The 16793-nt window shown below is 44.5% G+C and overlaps 1 protein-coding gene across 1 annotated transcript in view; it reads right to left on the bottom strand.

Annotated features, from left to right (window-relative positions):
• Positions 1-13839, bottom strand: part of WDR27 (WD repeat domain 27) — an 87510-nt gene extending 73671 nt beyond the window's left edge. Inside the window, exons 1-7 of the mRNA XM_068396014.1 lie at positions 13660-13839; positions 8987-9128; positions 6599-6723; positions 6001-6114; positions 3950-4001; positions 1594-1667; positions 589-703 (exon numbers count right to left, since the gene is read on the bottom strand). Coding sequence (XP_068252115.1) covers positions 589-703; positions 1594-1667; positions 3950-4001; positions 6001-6114; positions 6599-6723; positions 8987-9128; positions 13660-13839 — 802 coding nt within the window. The remainder of the gene's footprint in view (positions 1-588; positions 704-1593; positions 1668-3949; positions 4002-6000; positions 6115-6598; positions 6724-8986; positions 9129-13659) is intronic.
• Positions 13840-16793: the final 2954 nt, after the last annotated feature.

Below are 16793 nucleotides of genomic sequence, written 5' to 3'. Positions count from 1 at the left end.
GAGAGAATTAGAAGTAGTAAAGTAGCATGAACTAAGAGCTCAAGAAGTTTCTATTTCAAAAGATGGATATATCCTAAGAGCCAGCCCTCTTGAAACATCTTTCCTCATTATTATATTATTTTTAGTATCGTCATCTTTCAAATACTTAGAGATGAAATCCAAAGAGGCACTGGTATGGATTAAAAATAAAATAAAAAAAAAAAAATAAAGAGATTCCTAGAAGCTTCAAAGGTAATTGAGAAACGGTACTTCATTTAGACAATGGATGAATTTTCAAGCACTGATTCTGTTCTCACTTAAGCCTTGGGCAATGACTTCAATAAAAAACAAATACTGAATAGTTCATATCATGCAACGTTTTATAAGCAGATGCATTGGCCAAGATTATATTACAGACATTCATGCATAATTCTTTCCAGATATGCCCATACCCAACTTCATATCAGTTTCAGTAAGAATTCCATGCCACAGTCTGAGACTCATAACTCTATCGCTTATAATAAATTCGCATGGTATAAAAAGCACACACTCAGTAGCCAATAACAACTAGAATATATCATAAACAGCATTCTAGAAGCACTGCGCTACCTATTTCTTTCACAGATTTCCACACTTTATTGTAGAATTTCTCTTGCTCTTTCTTTACATTGATACATGCCACGCAACGGTAATTATGATCACTGATTAAACTGAAGATCCAAAGCTGCAATAAAAAGAAAAAGCAATTGCAGCAACCTTTTGACACAAAACATAAGGCTTACCTGGATTAAAACTAAAGGTCCAATATTTAAAACTGTTGATGTAACTAATGAATTTTTATATCTGGAATCTCACCTTGGAACAGAAATTTAATTATATGCATTTCTAAGATTATCAAAGGATATATTCAGTATTAGCAAAAGCAGCCGTCAACAATTTGAACTGCACATCTAATTCCCACATGTTTATGTCTTGGAAAAAAACTCCTCATAGACTATTTCCCACAATTAAAAATCAAAGCTAACCTGCATGTAATTGCTCACTGAGTTACGTACATGAATTGCACTTCTACATTTCTCTTTTTAGGCACCACTATAGTTAAATCTTTATTTTTCTTTGAATTCACTGAACAGTAATACTGAAGTAAAACAGCTGGAAAATCTCATGTAAATATATTCTTACCATTAAATTAAAGAGGAGGTGAAATGCATATTCACATTTATCACATTTTGATTAAATTCCAACAAGAAATCATAGTCTCTTCCATTTACTGTCATGTGTTTCATTCCTTGGCCAAAATAGGAGCATCCTATTTTTCACCTTGTTTTCTTTTAAAACATGTATATTTATAGCTTCTAAGTGTACTCCTCTTACATAATCACTGACTGTTTTCTCAAAAACTTCACTGGTTTTCAGGGAAAAGTTTCCATTTTGTAATAGAGGTATTACATACCATATATGGTTTATGCACAAAGCATTGAATTATGCTTACTAAAATAACTGTTGTAACAGTTCAAAACATGTATGCAGATTGTGAAGCTTTTTTATAGACAGGTACATTAATAATAGTTGACTGTTTTGACATAGAGACTAAGTTTAATGGGTAATTCTTACCTGTCCCTCAGCACATCCAGTTATAATCTGTTTATTTTCTTCATCAATTAGCAGACTTAGCAAAGGAAATGCTGCTTCAAAAAGGATAAAATTATTTCCAGACTAGACACAAATCAGATATTTAATTAAAATACGTAATTTAGAATCGAATCCTCCTATTCACAAAGACAGCTGAAAAAAATCCTTACTGCAATTCTTATGGTTGCACAACGCTTTGTGTGCCTTAGCCTTTGTGTTGCTAAGGGCTTTCCACCCGCAGGTCTGTGGCCTGCCTTTCACCCAAGCTGCCATGGCTGTGGCTTTCTGCACCCTTTCACCCAAGCCTCTCTGGCATGGTTTTCAGAGCCTCTGTGGCAGTAGTTTTCCCTTGTTGTTCCCATGCTGTTATTCTCATGGCCTTGCACCTGCAAACCCTGATATTGCAGTTAAAGCAGGTTTTCAAGGGAAGGAATTGCTACAGGCAGCCAGGGGGGAATCACCCCTTCTTCCTCTCCTTTCCTATCATGTGGTTTTACCTTTTAGTTGACCTGAGGTCATCCAACAATATGTATGCACAAAGCTTAACAACCAATCTCCACACAGCTCGTGCCCCCAGAGTGTGCTCCAATCACCACTAGCAGCACCACAAGCAGGGGCAACAAAAGGGGAGTTTGAGCAGGTCTTGTTGAAAACTAAATGGTTCCTGTAGGAAAAGTGCTATTGGAGGAGGGGTCCCTTCTGCACTGGAGACAATGCTTTCCCTTCTCTTCTCTCTTTTTGCTCTCATGTTTCCACAAAAGTAGCTTTCTACTTTAAAGGCCGCATCTGGAATATTGTGTCCAGTTCTGGGCCCCTCAGTTCAAGAAGGACAGGGAACTGCTAGAGAGAGTCCAGCGCAGAGCCATGAAGATGATTAAGGGGGTGGAACATCTCCCTTATGAGGAGAGGCTGAGGGAGCTGGGTCTCTTTAGCTTGGAGAAGAGGAGACTGAGGGGTGACCTCATTAATGTTTATAAATACGTAAAGGGCAAGTGTCATGAGGATAGAGCCAGGCTCTTCTCAGTGACATCCCTTGACAGGACAAGGGGCAATGGGTGCAAGCTGGAACACAGGAGGTTCCACATAAATATGAGAAAAAACTTCTTTACGGTGAGGGTAACCGAACACTGGAACAGGCTGCCCAGAGAGGTTGTGGAGTCTCCTTCTCTGGAGACATTCAAAACCCGCCTGGACACGTTCCTGTGTGATATGATCTAGGTAATCCTGCTCCGGCAGGGGGATTGGGCTAGATGATCTTTTGAGGTCCCTTCCAATCCCTAACATTCTGTGATTCTGTGATTCTGTGAAAGTCAATATATGCCATCAGCTACAGACACTGCTAATAAATCTACATATGGTATACTTAAAGTATTTCCTTCCATGTCATATACAAAACTTAAAAGAAAACAAGCACATAGTACTCAGACAGCGGAACTGTACCTACAAAACAAGAGAGCTCCATTTGCATATCTCAGTAAATGGCAACAGTTACATGCACACCCTGTATGAAAAGATCTGTTTATGTGAAAGTACACTAAAACTATCTACCCAGAAGTACACTTTAAAGGAAAATATATTTACTACAGGCTTTAAAGGATAATACATTTACTACTAGCTAGTTGTCACGGTTTAAAGCTGGGCTGGCTATTAACCAGGTGCCAGATGCTCTCTGTTAACCCTCTCCCCCCCCCCAAGGGAAAGGGAAAAGGGAGAGAGACTTATGGGTTGGAAAGTTAAAACAGTTTTAATAAACTATAATAATGAAAAAGAGTATAATAACAATAATAATAGAAATATATACAAATATATACTAAGCCAAGACTGAGAGCTTGGAAATCCTCCTCAGGCAGAGTTGCTCCCCATGCATGGGCAGAGGGGAAAATGCAGCAGCTCCACCCAGCACGGGCAGAGGGCAAAATGCAATAGCTCTCCTGCCATCACACCTGCAGGCTTTTAACTGGAGATTTGGCAAAGCTGGTACCAATCAGTGGGAGACAGGAGGGCCCCTCCCTCCTGGGCCCCACCTCCAGGAGGCAGTGGGTTAGTGATAAACAGGAAAGTGAGAATGACATGTATGGGATGGAATACCTTGCTGGTCAATCCTGGGTCACCTGCCCCGTCCACTCCTCCCTGCAGGTACAACCCCCTTCGGCTCTTTACTCGTAAGCAGTGACCTTGGGTTCTCTAAGGCTATTTGGCCTGGTTTGAGCCAAACCAGGACACTAGTCTACTAGAATTATTTTCACTATATTAGCTAAATACTTCCATAATAATTTTATATTATTTTTTAGAGGGAGGGTTTTTTGCATGAAAAAGTATATATAAAAAGAAAACTTACCCGTTAATACTGCTGATTGATATATTATCTGGCCAGTAGAATAGTCCCACACCTTTCGGGAAAAAAAAAAAAGAAAAGATAGCCACCTACTGAGATCTTTAAGGAAAACACAAACTTCAACAGCCATTGTGGTGAAAACTGAGAAATCCAGCCATTGAAAGTGGTGCAATATGGTTAGGATTTTGTTCAGCATTTTTTTCTAACTAGGTAGGACTTTGTTTGATTTATAAATATCCACAGTGAAAAAGGTAAAACTCACCTGATATGGATGCACAAAGTAATTAGAAGTACTTATCATCATCTTCGCTTAGGTTGATCTCTTAGTGACTTAAGCTAAATTAATGAAAAGACATACTTGAACTGGTTCTAGTTTTCACACAGGGAGCTTGCATAATTTCACAATTTTCATATTGGGCTCTGGGATAAGAGGTCATTATTAAAATAATGATACTTATTATCAACTAGAGACCCACATATAAGTCAACTTTCATTATTAACATAACTGTTTCTAAGTGATGTATTCTATGCTTAATAGTTGATTAAGAAAGCTAAATAAAACCAAATTTTTCCTCTCATGTTGTTACTTCTACAAGCCTTCCTCTCCACAAATACTTCCACGACGTTTATCATAGCTGTCAGAGCTGGGATTGAAAAAATCAGAGCCAGACAGCCCCTGCTTTCTAAACATGGCTGTGAGCCTTTGTTTAGCTCCCAAGCTTTTCTCTTTGTTCATATTTCATTTTTCTCTGAATATAAACATCATTCTTCTGAAAAGCTGTTTCCTAAGATCTTGTTTCGCAAATTTATCTGAAGTCATTCTCACTTGTTTCACTTCTTTAGCCAAGTAAAAGGGCTAGGGGAGCATAAGGTTTTGGACACTGCAAGTCCTGCAATCACAGGAGCCAACTATCGTAGATGCCAGCATGGCTGCCCTCAGGGAATTACCCCTGATCTGCAGAATCAGGCAGAGAAAACAAAATTTGAAGACTTACTAAATTATTTGAGAGACTTGCAAAATATTTTCATTTAGTTTTCATTTTAGTCCCAACATTTATCGAGGATTAAAAAAAACCCCAACTTATTCATTAGGATTTTGCATAATTTATCAAGTCTTCATTAAATTAATATGAGGAAGCATATAGATCTTTTCCTTCAGTCATTTTTACCTTGATTTAATCTATTAGATCAATATAAACTAAATGAGGAACAATCTATCAGAAAGTCAGAATTATTAATATTTCCTAAAATTCCAATTCAATCTTTTAATTTTTTTTTTGTCCAAGATCAGGAAAAAATTCAAAATCACATCTTCTCCAGAACAAAGAGTTACATAAAAATTAAATTTAGAAAAAAAACAAAAACTTTGAATACATCAAACTAATTTTACTTTAGCTTGTAGAACCAAATGTTGGGCTACGTTTAGAATCATATAGAAGACAATCAGTACCAGACTATACTGTGTCTAACCAAGGTACCCAACCCAGTATCTCCTGGAAGATACACCTGCGTTCACTCAGGCTCCTTGTTTCCCCTTACTGTATAAGCTGTCCTCAATTGTTGCATGTACAGCAGCAGCAATCCATGGTGTCATCATATAAAATGTTGTCTGGCAAAAAATCCTACCAGCATGCAATAACCCAGCCATTGCATGCAATAACCCAAACCAATATTCCCGAGAGGGAAAATTCCAATCAATGTCAGCAGACTCAAAGTGAAATGCTTTCATTCAGTTCAGCATACTGAAACACTTGAGTTACTGCCAAACTGGTGAAATTATTTTATTTCCATTTGCCCGATGAGCACAGTCACCAAAGTTAACACATCACTGTACAAAGTTTTGAATATAAAAAACCTGCATTCTTCTTTTCAAAAAGAATAATTAATTTTTACAATAATTTCCCAAACTACTCTAAGAACAATGGCCTGATCTCTATAAAATCAAAGATGTTTTTGCTTAATCTTCAGAGAATATTTAAAGAGGAAAAAAAAAGACTACTTCATATATTCACTAAATTATATTTTTTAAAAGTGCAGCTCTACAATTTCCTTGCCTTAAAGGTTCTGTCTTCCGACACTGATATAAGCCTACTTTTCTCCCATGTGCAAAACTCAGCAGCAGTCACTGGAGCCAGGTGGCCACTCAATTCAGCTAGTATAGCTTCATTCTGTGATCAGTCAAGTCAAAAAAAAAAAAAAACACAGATTAGATCTCAAACTAAAAATGAAAATTAGTTAGAAGTTTTAGTAATTTATAACTTTTGCAAAAAAAAATGTCAGATTTGAATTCAAAAATTCAATAAGATTTTTCTTATGGAAACTGCAGCTCTGTATATCATTCCTGCTGGCAAAACCACTACACATTACATTTGCTTCTTCGGAATGAATGATATAGGAGTAATTTTTAGATGTCCTCAGGATGTTTTCTTCTTCTAAATTATTGAGATATAGTTTCACTTCAACTTTTTTAATCTAGTCTTCTATCTGGTATATGATGCATTACCAAGCATTAGTTCATAATTATTTTCATCTATATGAGAAAAAATGAATGCTTTTGCTTAATTATTCTGACATTTCTGTATGATTATTTTATTTGAAAGTGAATAAATTAAAGAAATACCAGCACCATGGCTACAAAGAATAGTATCTCACCTTTGCACTTAACATGTAGATCCGATTTCCAGCACATACTGCCACTTGTTGATCATCTGGACTAAATCTTACATGACGCACCATTCCCAAAACAGTTCCTATAACAAGTCCTCGAGGCATTAACCCTGTAGCAATTTTATTGTTATTGAGACTCAATGAAATATAAAACTCTGGTGCAGTGAGATTCTTAGAAACTTTGCACAGCAGTTATCTAACCACAGAGTTATCCCAGTTTCTGTCAGGAAGATGTACAGAACAACCCACAGTTTAATTATACCAGGCTATTGGAAAGCAAAGCACAGAACTATGCACCAGCAGGATTCCTCCATCTGCCTTGTTGCCTAGACATGATCTGGTTCTCTTTGAGATACTAATAGTAAGTGTGCCCATCCAATCATACTATCATGTTTCCATCGCAGACTGTCAGGGACAGGATTTTTGGAGTAGGCTGGTGTGCCCAAGGAACCCAATAGTGCCACGTTCATTTTGGAGGCAAGAAATCCTGACTGAAGCTCAGCAAAACAGGGGTTTGAAAAATACTTCTTCTAGGAGAATATCCCAGCCACTCAGCCATCAACCAAGGGGGACTTTCCTTCTCTTGGTTTTAATTCTTCTGTGGGAAAGAGCTGAAAGAGGAAGTACACCATAGGCTCATGTTTCATCCCTCTCTTCACGACTTCATTCTGGTAATCTCACTGGTTTAAGAAAGTTGTTTTCTGCAGATCCCTATTTTATGATGCTTCCTTTAACTATGTGAGGAGATTTTGAACATCTCGTTAAATTTTAGGATTTCATAGGCAACAAATTAACTAGGATACAGGCACAACAACTACACATGTCAGAGAAAACATGCCGAGTCTGTGCAGGGTACAGTTTCGGGAGAGAAAGACTACACAGCATCTGCTGAAGAGCCTATGGATAGAGAAAAAAAGAGAAAGAAAAAATCCAGCAGCAGGGAATCTGGCTCTCAAATGTCTTTGTATTAAAACTACTCTTTACCTGTCTGCTACTAACTGTCTACTTCTAACTTCCATTTCTGTTTTCTTGAATTCATTTTATGGGACTTTGATTGTCTATGTTATTATTGCATGGATTAAAATGTAATAATGACATTTATTATAAAAACCCTTAAAATGTTCACTTTTCTTTACAACATTAATTTTCATAATATGTAGATTTGAAAATTCAACGTGGAGTAGAGCACAAGAGACAACTCCCACACATTAAATCATAGGCAAATCTCTAACTACAGGTAACAAGGAGGAAACTTTTAATAGTGTTGGACAATGCCATGCGACTCTCAATATTGACACCAAAGGGGGACTGTAATACCTCTCAGTTATCACGCCATAACAATATATTTTGGACAAAGTGCCATTGGCACTCCAGTGAGTCATGATTCTAAGGGTCTTGCTCCCTTTCTTTCTCTTTCATTTTTGCTCCACTTTCCAATCGATTTAAGCTTGGAGAGGAGTTAGCACTGCTCCCTAGAACCTGACTCCATCGGTTGAGGCTCCAAACCAAGATGGTAGTCAGGATACCAGAACTTCTGGTTTCTTTGTGCTAGGTCATCAAAACTCTCTTTCACCCATATACTCTCCTCCCAAATCAGATACTCGCGTTGCTCCCACACACACATGACAACAGTGTTTCAGACAGAGGCAGAAGGAGAGGCAGGACCAGACAAAGCAGGACATAAACACTAGTTCGACAGATATTCCAGAAAAAGGTAGCGTTTCGTTATTTTGGCATTGCGTGCTTAGTTATGCCATGCTGCTGCAGTACAGCGGAGAACCCAGCTGCCTTTGTAGCGCTTCTCCGCGGTTCCCCCGAGGTCGCCAGCACTCGCCTATTCCCGCACAGCACCTTGGCCAGCTCCGGGGCCGCCCCGCCGGGGCCGCCACCGCCCGCCCGCACTCGGCCCCCCCGGCCCAGCCTCCCGCCTGCACTCGCCCTCCCCACCGGCCCAGCCGCCCGCTTCACTCGCCCCGCCCCCCCCGCCCAGCACAGCATCTGCCGCGGGGGCTGCACCCGGTGGGCGCTCAGGAGAGAGGCGGTTGTTAATGCGGGGTGTGATGACCAGACTGTCTGCACTAGTGGCCTGATTCAGCTTGGCATTGCCGAAAAAGAGCAGTAGAGAAATAAAGCACCCTTTATCACTGCTAGGGCTGCCGAATCCGAGTGGCTAATGCGTGCTACTCAGAAATAACAATCTTTTTATAGAAGAAGTGGAAGAAAAGGAGGTGTTGGGGAGTTGTCTTCTAAGGTGGCCATTCTCGGAGACTGGCTGGGCATTGGTCTGCATGTAGGAGGTGGTGAGTGATTGCCTTTGCATCACTTCTTTTATATATATATATAAAATATGTATATGTTATATAAATACTCTACCTTCTTGCACCTTCTGTGTGCATTCATCGAGATTCCACAATATCACACGTTCACGAGAAGCAGAGCAGACAAGAAGTGGATTGGTTTTACTTCCAAATGACACCGCAGAAATTGAGTAATGATGTCCTGACAAACGTAATGGCTGACAAATACAGATAAGAGTTAAATAAGTCACTTCAAACTAAGATTATGAACAATACAAAATTACAAATGGATAATATACATGCAACTAACAAAACAATAACTAATTTTTCTTTATTGTTTCAAAACCACTTAATCAACTACAATGTAGCTGTACTGGGTCTGTCTGGGATGGAGTTAACTTTCTTCACAGCAGCTTGCACAGTGCAGTGCTTTGGATTTTATGACAAAAACAGTGTTGGTAACACACCAATGTTTCGGCTGTTACCAAACAGTTCTTGCACAGCGTCAAGCCTTTCTCTTTTTCCTACTCTGTCTTGGTCCCCCCCATCCCCAGCGAATAGGCTGAGGTGCACAAGAGACTGGGAGGGCCCAGAGCTAGGACAGCTGACCTGGTGGCAATATCCCAGGTATATTCCCTAAAATATGATGTTGTGCTCAGCAGTAAAACCAGGGTATTGGGTAAAGAAGGTGTTGGGGGGCTGGGGGGTTTTCTTCTAAGCTGGCAATTGCTTGAAGGCTGGCTGGGGACTGGTCTGCTTGTAGGAGGTGATGAGTGATTGCCTTTGTATCGCTTCTTTCTTCCTTTCTTTCACTCATTAAGCTACCTTTACCTCAACCCATGACTTTTTCTCACTTTTGCCCATCTGATTCTCTCCCCCACCCCACTGGGGAGGAGTGAGCAGGAGACTGGGCGGTGGTTTAGCTGCCAGCCAGGGTCAAGCCACCACAATAAGCTTTTATTATTCTCAACACAAAAACAAAGCACATAACAAATGCTAGTATCTTCCCAGCATTAAAGTGAAACCTGACACTCACAGAATCACAGAATCACAGAATCAATCAGATTGGAAGAGACCTCAGGGATCATCGAGTCCAACCGTTGCCCTGACACCACCCTGTCGACTAGACCATGGCACTAAGTGCCATGTCCAGTCTTCTCTTAAACACATCCAGAGATGGTGACCCCACCACCTCCCTGGGCAGCCCATTCCAATGTCTAATAACCCCTTCTGTAAAGAAATTCTTCCTAATGTCCAACCTGAACCTCCCTGGCGAAGCTTGAGGCTGTGTCCTCTTGTCCTATCGCTAGTTGCCTGGGAGAAGAGGCCAACTCCCACTTCACTACAACCTCCCTTCAGGTAGTTGTAGACTGCAATAAGGTCACCTCTGAGCCTCCTCTTCTCCAGGCTAAACAACCCCAGCTCCCTCAGCCGTTCCTCAGAGGTCAGACCCTCCAGACCCTTCACCAGCTTGGTCGCCCTCCTCTGGACTCGCTCCAACACCTCAACATCTTTCTTGAAGTGCGGGGCCCAGAACTGAACACAGTACTCAAGGTGCGGCCTCACCAGTGCCGAGTACAGAGGCACGATCACTTCCCTAGACCAGCTGGCTACACTATTCCTAATAGAGGCCAGGATGCCATTGGCCTTCTTGGCCACCTGGGCACACTGCTGGCTCATGTTTAGCCAGCTGCCGATCAGCACCCCCAGGTCTCTTTCCACCGGGCTGCTTTCTAACCACTCTTCCCCCAGCCTGTAGAGCTGCATGGGGTTGTTGTGGCCAAAGTGTAAGACCCGGCACTTGTTCTTGTTGAACCTCATGCCGTTGGTCTCGGCCCATCTATCTAACCTGTCCAAATCCCTCTGTAGGGCCTTCCCACCCTCCAGCAGATCGACACTCCCACCCAGCTTGGTGTCATCTGCAAATTTACCGAGGGTGCACTCAATCCCTACGTCTAGATCATCTATAAAGATATTGAACAGCACCGGCCCCAGAACTGAGCCCTGGGGAACACCGCTAGTGACCGGCCGCCAGTTGGACTTTGACCCATTCACCACCACTCTCTGGGCTCGGCCATCCAGCCAGTTTTTAACCCATTTAAGAGTCCACCCATCCAAGCCCCAGGCAGCCAGTTTGTCTAGGAGGATGCTGTGGGAGACAGTGTCGAATGCCTTACTGAAGTCTAGATAGACTACATCCACAGCCCTGCCCTCATCTACTAAGCGGGTCACTTTGTCATAGAAGGAGACCAGGTTGGCCGAGCAGGACCTGCCTTTCATGAATCCATGTTGGCTGGCCCCGATGCCCTGATTGTCCTGCATGTGCCGTGTAATGGCACTCAGGATGATCTATTCCATCACCTTGCCTGGCACCGAGGTCAGGCTGACAGGACTATAGTTCCCTGGATCGTCCTTCCGACCCTTCTTGTAGATGGGAGTTACATTTGCTAATTTCCAGTCAGCTGGAACTTCTCCAGTTAACCAGGACTGCCGGTAGATAATAGAGAGTGGTTTGGCAAGTTCATTTGTCAGTTCCTTCATTAGTCTGGGGTGAATCCCATTCGGGCCCATAGCCTTGTGGGTGTCCAACTGGCACAGCAGGTCACTAACCGTCTCCTCCTGGATTACGGGAGGTTCACACAGCCCCCAGTCCCTAACTTCAGGCTCTGGGGGCCGAGTCTCCTGAGGACAACCGATCTTGACATTAAAGACCGAGGCAAAGAAGGCATTGAGCACCTCTGCCTTTTCCTCATCCCCTGATGCTACACTACCCTCCTCATTCAGCAAGTGGTGGAGGCTCTCCTCGACCCTCCTTTCGCTGTTGATGTATTTGTAAAAGCTTTTTTTGTTGTCTTTGACTGTAGCAGCCAAATCGAGCTCTAATTGAGCTTTGGCCCTTCTAATCTTCTCCCTACACGACCTGGCCACGTCCCTATAGACCTCCCAAGTTACCCGACCCTTCTTCCAGAGCAAGTAGGCTCTCTTTTTTTCCTTAAGTTCTAGTCTAAGTTCCCTGTTTAACCAGGCCGGTCTTTTTCCCCGATGGCTTGTCTTCCTACAGACTGGGACAGCCTGCTCCTGAATATTTAGCAATTCCCTTTTGAAGCATGTCCAGCCTTCCTGGACTCCTTTGCCCTCCAGGACCAATTCCCAAGGGACTCGGTCCACCAGCCTCTTAAACAGGCTAAAGTCTGCCCGCCAGAAATCTAAGGCAGAAGTTCTACTCTTGCCCCTCCTTACTTCCCCCACTATCGAAAACTCTAACATTTCATGGTCGCTACTCCCAAGATGGCCACCGACCCTCACATCTCCCACTAGTCTCAGTTCACAAACAACAGGTCAAGCAGGGCCCCTCTTCTAGTGGGCTCATTTACCACTTGCATGAGGAAGTTGTCCTCCACACATTCTAGGAACCTCCTAGATTGCTTCCTCTCTGCCATGTTGTATTTCCAGCAGACATCCGGCAAGTTGAAGTCGCCCACGAGTACAAGGGCCGGCGACCGGGCGGCTTCTGACAGCCGCTTGTAAAACACCTCATCCGCCTGCTCATCCTGGTTGGGTGGTCTATAACAGACTCCCACTGTAATGTCCGCCCTGCCGACCTTCCCCCTGATCTTCACCCATAAACATTCAACCTTGTCATCCTCACCATCTTCCTCAATTTCAACACAGTCCAAGCACTCCCTAACATACAGTGCTACCCCACCGCCTCTCCTGCTTCGCCTGTCCCTCTTAAAGAGCTTATAGCCATCCATAGTTGCACTCCAGTCATGAAAGTCATCCCACCACGTTTCTGTGATGGCAACCACATCATAACCTTCCTGCTGTACAGTGGCTTCTAGCTCTTCCTGTTTGTTGCCCATACTGCATGCATTGGTGTAAACGCACTTCAGCTGGGCTAGCGGCCTTGCCCCCGATGCAGGCCTGTCACCCCTAGGTTTATTTGTGCCTGCCCTGGTCTTATCCCTCTCCCCCATCGAACCTAGTTTAAAGACCTTTTAACCAGCCCTGCCAACTTCTGGGCCATAACCCTTTTCCCCTTCTGACTCAGCTGTTCCCCATCCGGCATAAGCAGGCCCGGTGCCATGAAAGCCGCCCCGTGGTCAACAATCCCAAAATCCCACCTACGGCACCAGTCTCTTAGCCACATATTAATCTGTTGTACTTTCATAGTCTTTTCCCTATTTTCACCAAATACCAAAGGAATTGAAGAGTATATCACCTGCGCACCTACCCCCTTTACCAAACGCCCCAGGGCCCTGAAGTCCCTTTTGATTGCCCTGGGACTTCTCTCTTCAATCTCATCCCTACCCACCTGGAATACTAATAGTGGGTAGTAGCCAGAGGGCCTCACCAGTTCAGGAATCCTCCTGGCAACATCCCTTACCCGAGCCCCAGGGAGGCAGCAGACTTCCCTGTCAGTCGGGTCTGGCCTGCATATGGGGCCCTCCGTTCCCCTTAGCAGGGAGTCGCCTATAACAATTACTTTTCTCCTTTTTGGAGCTGGTTGCAACCCTCTTACTCGGTTGCTTCTGTAGTCCCGTAGAGGGTCTTTCACCTAGATTCGTGTTTTCCCGACACTCAGGAAGACGCTCAGGCTCCAGCACCTCATACCTATTCTGCAGGGGGACGTGGGGAATAGGTATATTTGGGAATAGCCCCACACCACCCCCAAATATTTTGTTTATATCCTCCTTTTTACTCTCCTTCTGAAATAACAGCCTGTAAAGGGACATATTCTGGTTTTACCTGAGCAGTCGCTGTGTTCCAGACGCATAACTCATTTTGGTTCAGAGGGAACGCACAGTGGGGGTGACTACACGCCAGCTGAACAAGGGTCTCTGACGGTTTGGCTTTAAACAAGTGTTTTTCGCGGACGACGTCAGGACGGCACCTTCCTCCAGAACAACGGCCCCCGTCACTTTCCATCCTGCGGCTGAAACACGCCCCGCGGCGGAGCACCACAGGGGCCGGCTGCGCCTCGCCGCCTGCGCCCTTACCGCCCGACAGCGCGGGGGTCCCCGGGACACACAGGCTGCCGCAGAGGCATCGCGCCCCGCCCGGCTCCGCGCCCCCAGGGCGGGACAATGCGGACCCCGCTCTACTCGGCCCCGCAGCCCGGCCCCGCCGCCGCCCAACGGCCGGCCCGTAACCACGGCAGCGCCGCCGCCGAGCGGGACAACGCTCCCCCGCCCGCGGAGCGCGGCGGGTCGGGGCGGCCCCTCCCGTGTGCTGCCGCCAGCCCGGCCGCCCCCCAGGGCTCCGCGCCCCCCGCCGCCCTCCCGCCCGCAGCAGCTGGGCGCGAGCCGAACGGCTCCGCCGGCGCAGCGCGAGACCCGCGACCGGCCGCAGCCACCTGGGGCTGTTTCCTCTTTCTCCACAACGTGGCGACGCCGCCGAGGGGCGTTCGCTCTTCATAGCCCTACCCTGGGCTGCACAGAAAGCAGCGGAAAATCGAGGGAGGCCGTTCTCCCCCTCTGCTCTACTCTGCCCTTGTGAGAGCCCCACCTGGAGCACTGCGTCCAGCTCTGGCGACCCCAGCACAGGGCAGACATGGACCTGTTGGAGCAGGTCCAGAGGCGGGCCACAAACACCTCTCCTATGAAGAAAGGCTGAAAGGGTTGTTCAGCCTGGAGAAGAGAAGGCTCCGAGAGACTTTATTGTGGCCTTTCAATACTTAAAGGGGGCTTATAAGAAAGATGGAGAGAGGCTTTGTACCAAGGCCTGTAGGGACAGGACAAGGGGCAACAGTTTTAAACTGAAAAAGGGTAGATTTAGATTCGACATCAGGAGGACATTTTTTACGATGAGGGTGGTGAGACACTGGAACAGGCTGCCCAGAGAAGTTGTGGATGTCCCATCATTGGAAGTGTTCAAAGCCAGGTTGGATGGGGCTCTGAGCAACCTGGTCTAGTGAAAGGTGTCCCTGCCCATGGCAGGGGGTTGGACTAGATGATCTTTGAAGGTCCTTTCTGACCCAAACCATTCTGTGGTTCTATGATGCAGTGGGAACAGCAGGGACCAGCCCATAACAGTTCATGGAGCAGCATCACCGAGAAGAAAAACAAGCCTCTTGATCTCACTAAGTTTGTGGATGACTCCAAATTGAGGGCAGCAGTCGCCACAGTGGTGGGCAGTGTTGGCAGTCAGAGGGAGTCATCAGGCAGGAGGAACAAGCTGATGAGAATCTTGTGGAGTCCAACAAGAGCAAGTGCAGAGTTCTGCATCTGGCACAGAGTAGCCCCAGGACCGGCTGGAGGATGGCTGTCTGGGAAGCAGCTCCGCAGAAAAGGATCTGGAGATCCTGCTGAACAAACTGAGTATGAGCCACCATTGCACCCTTGCAGCAGAGGCAGCCAATTGCATCCTGGGCTGTATTGGTAATAGAGAGTAGCCAGCAGGTCCTGGCAGTGATCCTTCCCCTCTGTTTGGCATTTGTAAGACCACATCTGAAGTACTGTATCCAGTTTTGCGGTTGTCAGTACAAAAAGGATACGGACATACTGGAGCGAGTCCAGTAGAGGGAAACCAATGGTCAGGGGACTGGAGAAGGTGATGTATGGGGAGAGGCTGAGAGAACTGGGCCTCTTCAGCCTGGAGAAGAGACAGCTGAGACCTTATCATTGCCTACAACTGCATAATTGGAGGATACAGGGAAGATGGAGCTGGACTCTTCTCAGAGGGGTGTAGTGATAAGACAAGCTGGAATCCGGGAAAATCCAATTAGATGTCAGGATATACATATATATTTTTAATGCCATGAGGGTGGTTGAATATTAGAACAAGTTTAGGTTGTGGATCTTTATCCCTGGAGCTCTCCAAGAGCCAACTGGACATGGCCCTGAGCAACCTGGTTTAATTAGACCTGTTTTGAACAGGAAGTTGGACTGGAGGAGTCTGGACGTCCCTTTCAATCAGTTATGATTCTATGATCAAGTTCTTGATCTGCACCAACTTAAACCATTTTGATGCAGATCGATCTGTGGACTCGGTATCTACCTCAACTGCATTTCAAACAGATACTTTCTACAGGAATATCTTTCTCGTGCCTGTCTGTAATTAACACTGCAAGCATTTTTGCCCTATATGAGCATGTAATATATATTATCATTGACAACACAATCTCCTTGTGTTAGTTTTGCCCAGAGAAAGTAGCAGTTCAAGTTATCTTTCATGTGTCCTTGTGAATTTGGATAAAGCCACTGTACTGAGCACCAGCTGCATACAGGTAACTCAATGCACCGCATATGACACTTAGTATTTCTTTTCTGAACTGTGACTCATGACTGAGAATACTAGAGAAAAATTTTATTGTAATATGCTGATGACAATTTTAATGAGTGATACAGTCACGAATATGTTATGACAGTTTAGTTATCGGTAAATAAAGGTAAACGCTGATACAGAATAAAGGTGCTATTCAGACAGGCAAACAATCCCTGTGTCTTTGTCTGTAACTGTTTCTAGGCAGTTTAGTACATTTTTTCCAGTTCTTTTTATCAGTGTTCGCGAGAGGGCACGGAGACACCGCACACAGACCAATATGATCGTTAAGCAGATCTCGTTTATTTACTTATCTGAGGGTACATTTATACTATTCCATTGAGCGTACATTTATACTATTCTATTTTTGTACACACTCTGTGTACATGTCATTTCTATTATGATTGGTTAGTATGCTTTGTTCACACGCCTCTATATTAGTTCTGATTGGCTTATGCTAAAAAGTTATATCTTGCAGGTGCAGCATTCTTTCTTATTTTTCAACTTCCCTATATCGTATTTTCTCATAGCCAAGGTCCTCAACTTCCCCCATATCTTGTTGGTCTCATAGCTAAGGCCCTTGTTCTGTATTGTGATTGGCTAGTTCATCACCACCCCAT

This window comes from Nyctibius grandis, chromosome 1 (genome assembly GCF_013368605.1).
Source record: "Nyctibius grandis isolate bNycGra1 chromosome 1, bNycGra1.pri, whole genome shotgun sequence".
Lineage (NCBI taxonomy): Eukaryota > Metazoa > Chordata > Aves > Nyctibiiformes > Nyctibiidae > Nyctibius > Nyctibius grandis.
Note: the sequence above shows the minus strand (reverse complement) of the source record. Positions and strands in the feature narration are given on the sequence as shown.